The 15,377-nt window shown below is 38.4% G+C and overlaps 1 protein-coding gene across 8 annotated transcripts in view; it reads left to right on the top strand.

Annotated features, from left to right (window-relative positions):
- Positions 1–15,377, top strand: part of baiap2b (BAR/IMD domain containing adaptor protein 2b) — a 57,934-nt gene that overhangs the window by 24,685 nt on the left and 17,872 nt on the right. For all 8 annotated transcript variants that reach the window (XM_067576105.1, XM_067576101.1, XM_067576104.1 and 5 more), the window contains exon 5: positions 13,378–13,530. In XM_067576105.1, the coding sequence (XP_067432206.1) occupies positions 13,378–13,530 (153 nt within the window). The remainder of the gene's footprint in view (positions 1–13,377; positions 13,531–15,377) is intronic.

Below are 15,377 nucleotides of genomic sequence, written 5' to 3'. Positions count from 1 at the left end.
ATTTAAAATAAGATTTAATTGAAAAAAACGGAGAAAAGACTAAACTGTGTATAAATGAACATTATAAATAAACTGTATATTTAATCCAACTTTCACTACTTGAACTTTGAAACTCTGCCAAAGTAGTCCCATAGCTTTCACTCTTTGCATCTACTTTATTAGTTCCTGCTCTGTATTAGCTTTATCAGCGTTACATAACATTTGTTTATGATATATAGGGCAGGTGAATGAGTTGAGAGGCATATTTCTCTCATGTTCAGGTAACTGCTTGAGCGGAGGCGGAGGCGTGAGGAGGAAACAGCGCGAGACTCTGTGCCCCCGACCGTAGGCGTCGCGGTGACACACGGGGCCCTCTTACACAACCTGTACAGGAGACGCCGCTGTGATGTGCTGTCTGTCCAATCAGCCGCTCCTCCGCACAATAACAGGCTTAGAAAGAGGCAGAGAATACAATAGGGAGACAGAGGAAGAGGTGATTAACGGTTATTTTCATTATCGATTGCTCCTCGGTTAATCGTTTTCGTCTGTAAAATGTCAGAAAAATAGCAAACAGGTCGAAATGACGTCTTCAAATGTCTTGTGTGGATTTGGGACTGTTGATCGGACAAAGCAGGTTATTAAATTTACAGTCGTGTTTGGTTTTATTCTTTTTTAGTCATAAAAACAACCTACACATAACACACTTTGCACGTTTGCACCTGCAAAACTACAGTAAGAAACACAGGTGAAAACTATAAACATAAAAGAAAAACAAAACCAAGTGTTGTGCATAAAGTTGAAACATGATAAAAACACTAAAAGTTAAAAACATTAGTGATAAAGTCATGACAACGACATTACTGACTGGAAAACTGAGACATGCAAATATATAAAGACTCATTAAACAAGTTGTAAATTTTTACTTGAATACTAAATTCATTCACACGTCGCTTCTCTTTCCATTTCATTAAATAAACCGTTTTACACCTGCAGTAGAGTCAGAGGTCTCCAGTCATTAACATGTTAATACACATGACTTACTGCAGGATGCTGAACCCTGTTTACAATGTTTGACTGCTGCAGGGAGTTTTATCAAAGATATAATGAATTATTGTTGTTTTGTTCAGTTTGCAAGCAGGTTTAACAAGAACCTGATGATTCTTGATTGTATCAGTCAAACATAACATTTTCTTGCAACCGACATCGTATTAATAAACTTTCTATTTAAAAATTTCAGACATTTTGCAGATTCAAATCCTTGTTGCAGCTCTATCGATAATGATAGTATTGTAGAGATGACTATTGGTTCCTTCACACAATATTCACACAATGAGGTTTTTGATAATTAATCATCAGTAATATGGATATAATGACTAAGTGTGTAAAATAATAAAATAATAGTACAGCTACAACAGCCTTTTAAGTTCGGAAATTGACATCACTTTACTGTAATGCAGCACTTCTGCCAATAAAATCTAAGTCTCATATCGTAATTTCAATATAAAATCAATATATTTTCAGCCCTAATGAGGAGTTTTTTAATGTATAAATGTTGTATGCTTGTATGCTGTGTGTGGTTATTTATAGGTTGACAGTAATGAGCTTTTAATGTTGAGTTAATTAGCCTTTAAGTAACTGCAGCACAAATGAGAAATGACAAAGACAAGAAAAGCTGGTTTAAAAACTGATTTTTGTTTTGTTTTTTTTTGAACTGGAATTAATTTTGTCCAAGTTTTCAGCGACGGGACGAACACCTCGGCTATCATCGATCGGCTGAATCAGTTGGCTGAGAAGTTATATTTCTGCCTTGTCAGCGCTTAAAGCGTCAAACGTGACACAAATAATTAAAGTCGACATCGAACGGGGAGTATGGGGCTTCGTCTACTGACAGCCTGTCTGCACGATGTTGTTCACAAAAACACCTGCTCACCTGCAGCTCCTCTGTGTGGATGGGTTTACAGTATCTTCTCTTTAAAACTTTCTAATCCAGAAGAAAAATCAAGTTTTGCAGAAATGACAGCGCAGTTAATTATTGTGTCACATCAGCTGTCATCTGTTGAAGGAGTGACAGCGGCTGACGAGAAACTAAGCCCAGAAAAATCACTTTATATTGTGTGTTTTTCTGATGGTCAACAATAGGAATCTGTCATGTCTTTTTTTTAAAAGAATTTTAATTATATTTATCCAGTTTATCTCGGCTAGATAAGTTTGCATGTACAAAGTCTTACAGACAGGTAGTCAAACAAGCAAAAAAAAGATTTTATATTAAACACAATAGTTAAAGAGCTGTAAAAGACAGATGTAGTGCAGAGGAAACATGGTGTCAGAGGTTAAGGGTTAATCGTGCAGCACTTCCACACACACACACACACACACACTGCACTGCACTGCAGGAGCAACAGGGGAGGTAATTATTGTGTAATTGTTAGTGTTGCTGCGATGGATGGCCGGCGGAGCGTGAAAGGGACGGCCGGGCTTGTTGTTGCAAAAATCGATCCGCGGAGCCATGAGGAACAACAGCGCAGGAACGATCAGCCTCAACGTTCCTGCAGATTTAATGGCTTATCAGGCGTGAAAGTCCTGCTGCTCTCAGCCGAGAGGTCAGGCCTTTTCCCCCAGCGCACGTCGCTTCATCTCTCCGCACGAACCGAACGTCCGAAATATAACACCTCGCTAATCTGGATCTCAGAGACTAGTTTATTACCTCCCAAATAGTTTCTGTGTGCTTTTCTTGTTGACAAATTTCAATAAAATCCAGCAGAGTTCAGCCAATTTCTCCAGTTTGTTTTGAAAACAACACGAACCAGCTGTGATCATTTCCTGTTGTTCATACTGGCTGTTAAAAAGGTCTGATGTGCTTCGATGGGGTGCAGAAATGTGTTCAAATATTTATCTGAAGCTAATAAAAGGTTTGGGCAGTCCTAGTTGGACAAATCAAGTGGATATCCTTCAGTTAGTTACTGAAAAAATCCCTCTACATGTCACTATCCCTCCACTGCAGGTCAACAAGGAAACACAGAAGGGGAATTTTACACTTAAAAGACTAAGATACAGTGAATAAGATCACTTCATTTGACTAACTTACACAGCTGAAGGTTCATATCAGCTTCAGATAAACTGTTAAATACATTTTTGCGGAAAATGAGGATTTTTTTCCCATCATTATATTAAAAAAACATTAAGAACGGATGTTTTATTGGTCAGTATGAACAGGAGGCAGTGTTCATATATTAAAATGATCATATGGACACTTGACTGTTGCTTTAACAGACTTGTGTGAATTTATCCTTTAAGGCTGCTGTTCGTGTATTTGAAAGCAGATCAAGCGTCTCTTGGGATATCACCACTAGGGGGCAACAGATTGGGAAATTTTCAGATTTTATATATTTCAAAGTCATGTTCTTGATGTCTTGTTCTATGTTTGTTGTGTGTGATGAAGCTGCTAACTTCAGTAACTCTTATATTTATATTAAAATCACACATTTAGAGCATTATGCAGCCTTGACAGAGGTGTGCCCACTCTGAGATCGTCTAGTTTGCACCTGTGTGTGTGTGTGTAGTGTTAGTGTGTGTGTTAGCATGTGTTGTGGGCCCTCTGAGCAGCATGTGTGTGTGTGTGTGTGTGTTTAGGTAGCCAGGTTCCTACTGTGCGTCATATGGGCCTTCATGGGAACCAGGTCTTGGCAGGCGTGCAGACACCAGCATTCTGCACTGTGGAGCTCACAGCCAAACATAAAAGGACAGATTTTCATTTTTGACTGTACAATATGGCGCATATATATATATATATACACAGCGTGTCTGTAAGCCTGAAAGTGTGGCTGCCATCAACGCACCATCACTCAAAAGTATAATTTATCGACCTTTGGCAGTTTTCTTTGCTTTGCAGATATGTGTCTGATCTATAGACTAATTCATGATCTTGCACCACCGACGCTTAAACAATGTGTGTCATTCTGCAGGAGCAATGCTAGAGAGAGCAGGGCATCAGTCAGAGGTGACTGCTTGGCTTAATTTAGGAGAACTGCATTTTCAGCAGAATTTCCTCCCATATGAGAGAATATACAAGCTTCAGTATTTTGACTTACAACATGGCTCAAGACAAACTAATCATGTGATCACTGATCTAAACCTTTGTAAGGAACCAACTGTTTGTAAATTCAGCTAATTGTACAGTTTTTAATGGTTTGTTTTGTGTTATATTGTCTTTAATATCTTGTAGCCGAGAGGCCACAGATGTAAATTAGCTTTACAGCTAACTCCGGTCCAACGGTTGTGTGGTGCACAGCCCCCCGTTAACTAAACTTTCCAACTTTTAATTAAGTGATGCAACAGTTCACTGGTGCCTTTTGGAGCAGCAAGAAAAAAGAAAAACTTCAACTCATTAAAATAATCACCACTTGCTCCTCCTGCTCATGATTGATTGTTAATATTAAAACTATCGGCGATGGAAAATCACCCGTTTACAGCAGAGATCCTCTGGGGCCATAAAGCTCTGAGCTGCTGCATGAGCAAAATATACAGACTGATAAATGTGCTGCTGCGTTTGTTACTGATGCATATATTAGTGGAGAAGGATAGTTTGTGGATTTTAGATGATGTTAATGGAGGGAAAACGTCCTCCCTCCCACTTTCACTGCACCAGGTCCTGCAGAGTTTTCTTGTTTTTTCTATAAGACGAAAGAACGTCGAGGCATAAACATTGACATTATGGTTTGTGCTGAAATGATTAATCATCACAACTTTAATTAACTGATTGTTTAAGTCACTGGTTCCCAACCTGTGGGTCAGGCTCCCACAAGGGGTCATGGAAGGAATCTAAGAGGTCCCAGGATGATATCAAAATAAGAAAAAACTAATTTCAGTTTAATATTTCTTCTATTCTTCTTCTATTATCTGTTCTTCTGTCTGGATAGTTTTACCTCTTAAACCTGAGAAGGGGAAACCAGTATATGAAAACCAGAACAGTTAGACATTCGGCGTGTGATGAGAGGTTGCAAGTAGAGAAAAGTTGACAACCATCAGTCACTGGTTGAGCAAAAAAATGCAAAAATACTCTGGTTCCAGCTTCTTAAATGTGAGGATTTGCTACTTTTCTCTGTTTAACATCATTGTAAACTGAACATATTTTGCTTTTGGATCACTGGTTGGAAAAAAAAACCAAGCGATTCAAGCAACCAAAAATGTTCTGACATTTTACAGCCTAAACAGTTAATTGATAAATGATTGTGATTCATGCCTGCTGTGCTTGAACTGACACCTCAGGTAAAGTGAGAGTAAAAGAGACGTTTTGAGAGGATTCAGAGACTTTTGAGTGGGAGGAAACTATTTTTGTTGCCAAAAGCACCGAGTTCTCTCCTCTCTTGTTACAGAAGAAGACATTATGATCTCTCTCTGCATCTGTATGTTTCTGTTAAGAAAGCTTGTTAAGCTCCTTGCCTGCTGAAACGTCTTTAGGGGATATTTTCTCCACGGAGGGAGGGAGGAAGGGGAAACATTTCATTATTACACACTTACATAAGAGCCGAATGTGTGAGTGTAGAGTAATAACACCAATCAAACACACAATTATCATCCCGTCATGAGAAGAAAGCCACAATGGTGTCTCGGGGGTGAAACATACATGAATGACACGTGAAAAGCTCTTCACCCGCCTCCTTGGTTGTTCCGGTTTCTTACAGGTTTTTAATGGGATGAGCTCAGAGGAAGCAGTTGTACATCATGAGATAGTGTGTGTGTGTGTGTGTGTGTATGTGAAGTATCAAAGAGGACAGTAGAGAGGGGTGATTTGAGAGAATAGAAGAGGACAAACCGTGATGAGGTGCTGCTGGAGGAGAGAAATGAACATTATTGAAAACAAGAAGTGAAATTGTACCCGGATTTTCTGAGATTCTTGATCTCCGTCTGACGCTTTTAGTTTTCAAATGACCTGGGGGATAGGGTTATGGTTAGGGTTAGGGATAGGGTTAGGGTTAGGGGTTAGGGTTAGGGTTAGGGTTAGGGTTAGGGGGCTAGGGTTAAGGCTAGGGTTAGGGCATCAGGGCGTTAGGGCTAGGGTTATGGTTAGGGGCTAGGGTTAGGGCATCAGGGCGTTGGGGTTAGGGTTAGGGTAGGGGTTAGGGTTAGGGTTAGGGCATCAGGGTGTTAGGGTTAGGGTTAGGGTTAGGGCTAGGGATAGGGATAGGGTTAGGGTTAGGGTTAGGGCATCAGGGTGTTAGGGTTAGGGTTAGGGTTAGGGTTAGGGTAGGGGTTAGGGTTAGGGTTAGGGTAGGGGTTAGGGTTAGGCTTCTTGTATGTAGAGATGACTGGCATCAGACCAGAAACACCAAAGTCAATTCCATCCTGAAATCTCTTTTTAATTTTTTTTTTATAGCTGACAGGGAGCTTTGAGGCCAGTTGACACAATTGTCTGTTATTACTTTCATTCCTTCTGGCAAGTTTCTGCTTTCCTTCATCTCAGAGAGAGATGAAGTTTGTCAGTTTGAAAAATTGAGCTGAGAAACTTCGAAAAACTTGAAAACAAAAAAAGTTTGCATACCATCACACAGAGCTTTTAACATCCATCTGTGAAGTTTAATTTAGAGGAAACTTGATGCTCTTTCTAGTCTAATTTGCTTTTATCAATCTGTTAGAGTGCATGTTTTGACTGACGTATTTCATACAACAGTTCAGGCCATCTTTAATGCCAAATAAGTCGACAAATACTGGACACACAAGTGCACCCCCCCCCCCCCCAAACAAATGCTGACTGTGCTCGTTGTCAGCAGAAACCAGGAGAGCAGCTTTTGGCCAGGTTTTATATTTTGTGTAAAGACGGGGGCTTTAGGCGAGGAGCGGCTTATTGACAGTGGCATGAAAAGCCAGTCGGAATCTAATTAGGGCTCCGTATCTGAGAGTGATCACAGCGCATAAACCGCACATACTGCAGGCCTGATGTATTCAAGCTACTTAAATAATGAAAAAGGAACTGAGCTGTGGGGGATAAATGTACTTTAACGTATATCAAAGTAGACTCCTTCTCCAGGGATTTATTTATAAAACTGTACTTCAAGATTTTCCTGCTTATACGCATGCGATGCCAGCACTAAGACACTAACTTAAACAGGATTCATGACAGATTATAGGATATATATATATATCTTATAGGATACTGTATGATAGACGTGGCTGGATGAACCTGTTTTTGGCCATTCTTTCCAATATCTGTGTATTATGTAGGTAATATGCTGCGTTTTAAGTACCCATCATGTCTAGAGCACAGAGTAGACTACATATAAATTGCGGTAATTTGATTGAACATCATTTTTCAAGTTTATGCACAATATCAGCAGAACTAATACAGGTTTTAAAACCAGGTTTTGATACAGGACCCTCCTATAGGACAGGATGAAGTAATAACAAGCCTGCTGATGCCACCAGCGGTCTGATGACGATGTCGATTATTTTCTCAGTTAATGGTTTAGTTGTTTGGTTGATAAAGTGTCAGAAAATAGTGAAAAATGCCTGAAATGTCTTGTTTTGACTTTGTCTTGTCAACAACCCAAATAAATTCAGTTTACTGTCATTGAAGACTAAAGAAAACATAAAATATTCTCATTAGATACGTTTGAAACATAGACTATATAAAAATATGGATGTAGTTACCGTGACGTCACCCGTTGGTTTCTGAAGAGCGGTTTTGAAGCCGTGCTGGCCGTCGCCATCTTGGCAGTGCGTGACGCTGCCTAACTCCCAGCCAATCAAAAATGGGCAAAGAGGCGGGCCGAATGGCTGAAACAAGCCACCTAGCGGCTGGCGGACCTGTCACTCAAAGCAGCCATGTCCTTCATTATGCAGAACTTACGGCTTAATAAAATTTAGTTATAGAGACCAACCAGGCTGTAAACATGTTTATTTCTGCTGTAAAGTTGGGCATGTTAACATGGGGGTCTATGGGGATTGACTCACTTTTGAAGCCTCAAGTGGCCATTCAAGGAACTGCAGTTTTTGGCGCTTCCTCATTGGCTTCATTTTACAGCCCCGGAGGTTGCCGCTTGGTTTGAAATCTTGACATTTTATCTTTAAAAAATGACTCATTTATTTCTGTCAATCAACTAATCGATTAATCAAGTAATCGACTGTTCGTTGTAGCTCTAACCCGGTCGGTTATCCAGCTTTGACGGCAGACTGGACTGGTTTGTCCTGGATCACTCAATCGATAGACGAATCACCGTGACATCGCGCTAACAACAACAACAACAGTCACTTCCTGTTAGACAACTGGAATTACAGAGATATGTTAAAAACGGCAGACTTGTTTATTTCTGTTGTCGTTTTCAGCCGTGACGTTAACATTTAAAGATCATATAGTGAAACTCACCTATGTGATGTTTCTGCTGAGCTTATTTTACGTACTGTGTTGTTTTGCTAGCGTCTTACCACTGTTTTACTCATTTATACTTCTGCTTACTTTGAATTACTTTTACTACTTACTGCTTATACTTACTTGCGCTTATTTACATACATTTCTTTGTTTACTTCTTTACTTGCTTTAAACTGACATTTATTTTTGCTCCATGCCATTAAATTGCAGGGTTTTATAACCAAACATTGTGATTGGACAGCTGCTTTTCTTTGTTTATGTCATTATACATTTTAATATCTCTGTGTTTTGGACTGTTGGTTGGAACAAACACAATATTTGAAGTTGATGGCTTCAACTCTGCTTTTGGGCATTTTTCACCGTTTCTTGATGTTTTATGGAAGAAGAAGAAGAATATTTATTTATACAGAACTTTTCAGAACGAGGGTTGCAAAGTGCAAATTCAAGCATTCAAATGACAAAAGCATACGTACGATGCAAACTTCACTCACCTGAATAACTGTAATATTTAACAAGAGGAAACATGACATCATGATTCACTGTGTCTCAGTTGTATCTACCTGAGTCCAGGTGAGGAAGAAGACTTCAGGAATGCTTGGGGCTAAAGATACAGGTTTGACCGCTTCTGCTTCTTAGATATTCAGTGTTTTGTTTCGCTGATTGAGCTCAAAGGGCGTTTCAGGACCAATCATCATGAAGAATTTAGCACCTGTCGATCACAAACAGGTAAACACACCTGCTGTTGTTTTCCTTTTAGTGTACAGAGTCTGTATTATCTGTAAAATGCACACATTCTCACCCACCGCCTGTCAGTTACAGATGATTGACAGCTCCGTTGCGGCGGCCGTGACCTCAGAATGACATTCTGTACCTGATCAACACGGTTGCTCGCTGTGTGTTTTCGTAGGCTACCTGAAAGCCTCTCCACCTCCTCGGTTTCTTATGACTCATAAGTGGCCTTCATCTTCCTCTGCTGCTGCCACTTTGGCTTGTCACAGTGTTTATATATATATATATATATATAATATTTCACTGTGGGTGATCAGTGCATTCGCAGTCATTGTTCGCCCACACGAAGGACCATCTTCACCTCTCAGAGATTGTTCTTCTCCTCTTAAATGACCACGTTCAGGCTGATGATTTCCTTCACGTTTCCGGTTGCATGTTGCTCTTTCCAGATAAGTGTTCAGGGGATCAAACACTTTAATAAGAGATGATGATGATGATGACAGGTTTTAAAGATTGTAGAAGGTGTGACGTTACGGCTCCTCCGTCTGGCACGTCAACAAATCAACAGCGATTCCCACCAGTGAAACCTCTTTGTGACAGACTGTAGAAGAAGAAGAGACTGTAATGTGATAAAATGACCTGAATCACAGGTCAAAACTTCAAACAAACAGAAAACATATAAAGGAAAGTACCAATCGGGTGATCAATCAGTGATTAGACCTGCTGATTAACTGATTAGCCAACTGACAGGAAATAAAACGCCAACTGTTTTGATAATCAGTCGTTTTAAGTCATTTTTATAAAGAATAAATACAAAAAGCTTCTTAAATGTGAATATTTTCTGGTTTCTTTAGTCCTCTGTGGCAGTGAACTGATTATCTTTATAAGCAACAGATTAATCGTTAGTTGCAGCTGATGATCATCATAGCAACAAAACTCTATATATCTTTTTAGCTCTTTTTCCTCCTAAATGCTCACAGAGTGTTATATAATTTATGTAATGTATATTCACACATGTTTCCTCTTAAAGGCTTATTTCAGCCAAAAATGTGAGTAAATTCTCATAAAAATCGATTCAGATTCAGACTCGTTTGAAGAAAAACAACTAAAAATGTGTTTGAAATGAGCTAAATGTGAAAGAAGAGAGAGAGTTTACACACAGGAATAAATTATAAATAAAAGCTTTCAGTAATTAAAGCATCAGATAGAAGAATTTGTCAAAAACAGCTTTAATTCACTAATTAATTCTCTTAATTTTGACAAATAATCTAAATAACTTGGAAGTAGTTTTGATTTGACCTAATATGAATATCAAGTTTTCTTCACTGGACTATCAAGTTTAGTCAAAGTACATTTATAGAGTCGTTATCTAGAAATCAACCCTGTGTTCAGCACTAACGAGCCTTCATATATAATTAATATATATATATATATTGAATTTCTCTGTAATCAGTCTGTACAGGTGGAGGAGTGAAAAGATGAGATTAAGTGTCATCTCATCTTCCTTGTCAATCATGAGCGATTAGGCTCATTACAGAGACGTGACTGACAGTCGATGGGTGGCGGGACGTCGTCTCGCTCTGCCTGAAGAGACGGAGGACAGCGAGGGGTTAATGCAGAGGTTCAGTTCAATAAAGTTTATGGAAAATCGTTTCTTGTTTCAAAAGGTTTTGAAACACAGGAAATGAGCTTTTATTCCAGCATGGGGAAACTCCTTCTTTATCTTTTCTAAAGCACCTGATTTAATGTAAAATAAATAAAAGTTTAACAAGTCGCAGCTTTTACACAAAACTATATTCTCAACACACTGCAACAATTTATTTATTTAGTATTTATTATGAAACTAATATTTTTTGTCATTGTTAACTATCTCGCTCATTTACTATGAACTTCCTGTGAATATTAATGTCAGAGCCGTACTGGATCCTCTATCATGATGTGTTTGATTTATTTAAAATGTAGTATGTTAAATGATGTAGAGCTGTCATGATTAGTCGATTTATCAATTAGGCTATTGACAGACAATTAATCAACAACTAATTTGATAACTGATTAATCATTTTAAGTCTTTTTTTTTAAAGAAAAAAACACAAAATTCTCCAGTTGTAGTTTCTCAAATTTGAATATTTTCTGGAAACATTTTTCACCTTTCTCTGACCAAAAAACTAATCGATTAATCGAGAAAATAATCGTAAGAATAATTGGAGAAGGAAAATAATCGTTAACTGCAGCCCAACTATGATGTTCCGTCTATTAGCCTGAATTAAAAATACAGCATTTTAATCTATTATTGACTCTTAAAAGTAGATTTTTCTTTCAAAACAAGGCCACTAACGAGCGCTGAGCGTCCAACCCTCGACGGAGTTAATGCAGTTTTCTACACATTAAGTTACGTAACACCCTGAAAACAGTGACATTTCTGTGTTTCCCTCCCTTTTTAAATCTATGGATGATCTTTTAATTAAATCTCTCAGCCTGCAGAGTGCTATGTTCACATTTCAAAGGGAGGCTTTATTTAGTCTCTTTGTCTCTCTGAAGCGTTTCATGTCCCTTCATGATGGCAGATATATATATATATATATATATGTATATATATATATATATAAGTCATGGTGCAAACTCATTTATAGCATATTGACTTATTATTATATCACAGGTTTCCTCTGTGTGTGTTTTTGCTCCAGAAACAAACACATCAACAAGGAAAAGCTGATTTTGTTGAAACTACTTCAACTTCCTTCCTGCCACAAGAACCAGATTTCATAATAAAAGTTAAGCTGCAACCATCAGTTGATTAGTCGATTTTTTTCACTTTAAATGACAAAAAAAATCTAAATTCTCTATTTCCAGCTTCTCAAATGTGAATATTCTCTGGTTTCACAACAGAAAACATTTGCAGATGTCATTCTGGGCCTTGTGGGAAACAGTCATTAGTCATTTTTCACCATTTTTCACCATTTTTCACCTAATCGATGAATTGAGAAAATAATCATGAATGAAAATACTCGTTTGTTGCCTAATTAAAGGAAGTATCTGACCTAATATGAAGAGACAGACCCTTAACCAAGACTGAAAACACAGAATAAGAAGTTTAAATACACAGACTAACACTATGTTATTAATATTAATATTTTTAGCAGCGATAGTAAACACTGACCTACATTTGTAATTATCAGTTATGAGAATATCTGTCGTTTATATATAATCAGAAAACTACAGTTTGGCTTCTTTTAATAGCTTCCATTATTATATGAAGAGAATTATGTTGTTAAGGCCGAAATATCCGCTAATAAATGTATCAATTAGCTTAATGAATGACCTAATTAGCACGTCTGGTGATGCTTAATGTGTGATGGTGATTATAGCAGAGCATTAGCAGCATTAACTTAACGCCTCATTTAAAATCATAACTCATCACAGCCACTTTGCTTTTTCTTTTTTTTTTTCTTTTTTTTGCTCGGAGACTTTAGCAGCAGCTCAGTTTGACCAGTCAGTCAGTCAGTCAGTCAGTCAGTCAGTCAGTCAGTCAGTCAGTCAGTCAGTCAGTCGGTCCAGTATGACGGTGCAGAAAACACACACCTCACACGCCGGCTCGTTTGTAACTCTGACACCGTCTTCTGATGCTGTCAGTTATATAAGTGAACTAATGTCGGGATCACGCTAGATTTACACCTTTTTGCCTTTGTGTGCGCGTGAAGGTGACGACGGATGTGGATGAAGTGGATGAAGGGAAGGAGGTGTTGATGTCGGTTTTTAAAGCTCAGAAAGACACCAGCGACTATTATTATTATCACATAATAGACGCCTGTATAATCAAACAGTCTGAGGGTCTTGACTTTTGCTGTAATTCTTGTTTTCCAGCTCTGTGACATTTTCCAGTGACTTGATTTTCAGTTTGGCACATAAAAGGACAATTTGTCTGCTTTTTTTTTTTCTTTATATGTCATGATTGTGATGTGTGATGCCTGATTTTAGTTTTTGCACAATTCATTAAAAAAAAAATCCTTTAAAATGTCAGCAGTTATGCTGTTAAATGTCTACTGAAGTCAGATCTCTAGATTATCCAGAGAAATCAGTATTTTCTTTCTGGGAGGAGATGTTGCTGTTGAATTTTTTGAGATGTCTTTTTTTTTTAATGCTTTAATTCTTCAAATCAGATCGCTCTGATGTCATTTTGCCTCATTAATTGTTTCTAAACTCCAGGTTGTAGCATCCAACTCTTGACACTTTTTTTAATGAGGTGTTGCTAAGTTTTTTCATCCACTTCCTTCCTTTCTTCCTTCCTTCCTTCCTTCCTGTCTCCCCAGTTTGTGGAGGCCATCAGCAACAAGCAGAGCGAGCTGGACAACTACATCGCCGAGGGCTACAAGAACGCTCTGTCCGAGGAGAGGAGGAGGTACTGCTTCCTGGTGGACCGTCAGTGCGCCGTGGCCAAGAACGGCGGCGCCTACCACACCAAGGTGAGAAGGAACGGCCTCAGTCGCCGACATTTTTCCCTACCTGCATGTCTGTCGTCATGCTGAAATGACATCTAAACTATCTGCACACGTTAAGCACTGATTAAGTGATTTATAACAATAACGAGTCTCCAAACACCCCTTTTTTTGGAAATCCACCTGAAACCTTTTCATGACAAAAACACGATAGAAGTGTCAGCTCTGTACCGTCCTCGACCTTTACACACACAAAGCAACAGACAGATATGTTTTTTTTCCCTCCGTTCTTACTGACTTCAAAGATCTTCTGCTCTGTTTCTGTATCATCCAGAGCGTTTCTGACATTTGCACAAGGAACTCTGGGAAGTTTTCCTCTCCGGCGAGGCCTTATTTATGCATACAGTCAGTGTGGTTCAGGAGCTACAGCTGTTTTAATTTTGGATTTGTCATGTTAGTTTTTGCTCCAAAGTAGAGGTGGAGTGACTATATTTCACTGTGTGTGTGTGTGTAGCTGAACATTACAGTCATAAACGTGAACTTTTACATCATATTTAGCCCAGGTTGAACCTCGACGTCGGGTGAAATTCCTGGATATCAAGTCTTTAAGCTTTAAAAATGGCGGCTTGTACAGTTGTGACGGTTTTAAAAAAAAACAGTATCTTTTTGTTAAAGGTGATTAAATTAGTTAAAACTTCTAATAAGTTATAAGTAAAATAAGTTATTGCAATAGCAGAGAATCAGATATACATGTATGCAACATGTACGTGTTAGTCATGTGACAATAAAGTTATGTAATATATATTTTTTATTATTATTTTCCATTTCATCCAACAGTAGATGCCACAAACAATGCAGTCCATATATTTCATCATCCTCCTATATATATAACAGCATTTCAGTTGTGTACAAGTCAAAATGATGTCTTTACAAAAAGTCCATTAAACAATATTCTATTTATTCTCTTTTTTGCATTTTGCATTTTCCAATTAAAAGATAAACAGTGACTAAAAATCTTTGAAAGTACGTCCACAGTTCTTGTTTTCCAATGACGGCTTATCTAAGGGAAGAGAATAAGATATCTGATCAATAAATGGAGCAGTCTTGTCTTTCCAACATGAAGTTATCTAACAGTTGTTTTTTATAATCTTATATAAACCTGACATGCAAAAAAAAAAAAAACCCTCTGCTGTACATCAAACACATTTAAAAGTACTACATGAACTACTTGTGCAGATATTGATCCATTTTTATTCAGAAAATCACCTCCTGTGCCGTGAGATCTTTTCATGTCATGTCAAGTCTTTGTCGATTGGAGTTTTATCCAAGAAACTGATAAGAAAAAGCATTTCTCTCCCACCGGGGGGAGATGTGAAGTGGTGAAGATGGAGAGAGAGAGAGAGAGATGATGATGAAAAGGTGGAGGGTGAGTGGGTGAGGAGGAGAATGAAGCCGGGGGGGGGGTGGGGGGGGGGGGCAGCAGGGGAGAGAATTACCTACTTCTGCAAGAACACTTTGTTCAGACTGTGTGTGAGTGTAGGAGTGAAAGTGTCTGAGCGAGTGATTGATGGACGGAGGCAGGAAGCACAGGACACAAACTGCTGATGTGATAAACAGAAGAAAAAGATTGAATTAGTCTTTAACTCGGTTATGAAGCACAGTTGAGTCATGAAAAGAGCTGCAACCTTTTTTTTTTCAAGCAAAAAGCTTTCTGGCTCTGCTCTTCTTTGTTATACATGATGGTAAATTGGACGTCTTTGGGGTTTCAAATGTTGGTCAAATAAAACTGGAAGACATCACCATACATCTTTACTGATAATGTAAATAATCGTTATTTGCAGCTCTAATCTTGAATTAAAAAGTGTTGGATACAA

Source organism: Thunnus thynnus, chromosome 20 (assembly GCF_963924715.1).
Source record: "Thunnus thynnus chromosome 20, fThuThy2.1, whole genome shotgun sequence".
NCBI classification, from domain to species: Eukaryota; Metazoa; Chordata; class Actinopteri; order Scombriformes; family Scombridae; genus Thunnus; species Thunnus thynnus.
The sequence above is the reverse complement of the archived record's forward strand: the minus strand, read 5'-3'. Positions and strand labels throughout refer to the sequence as shown.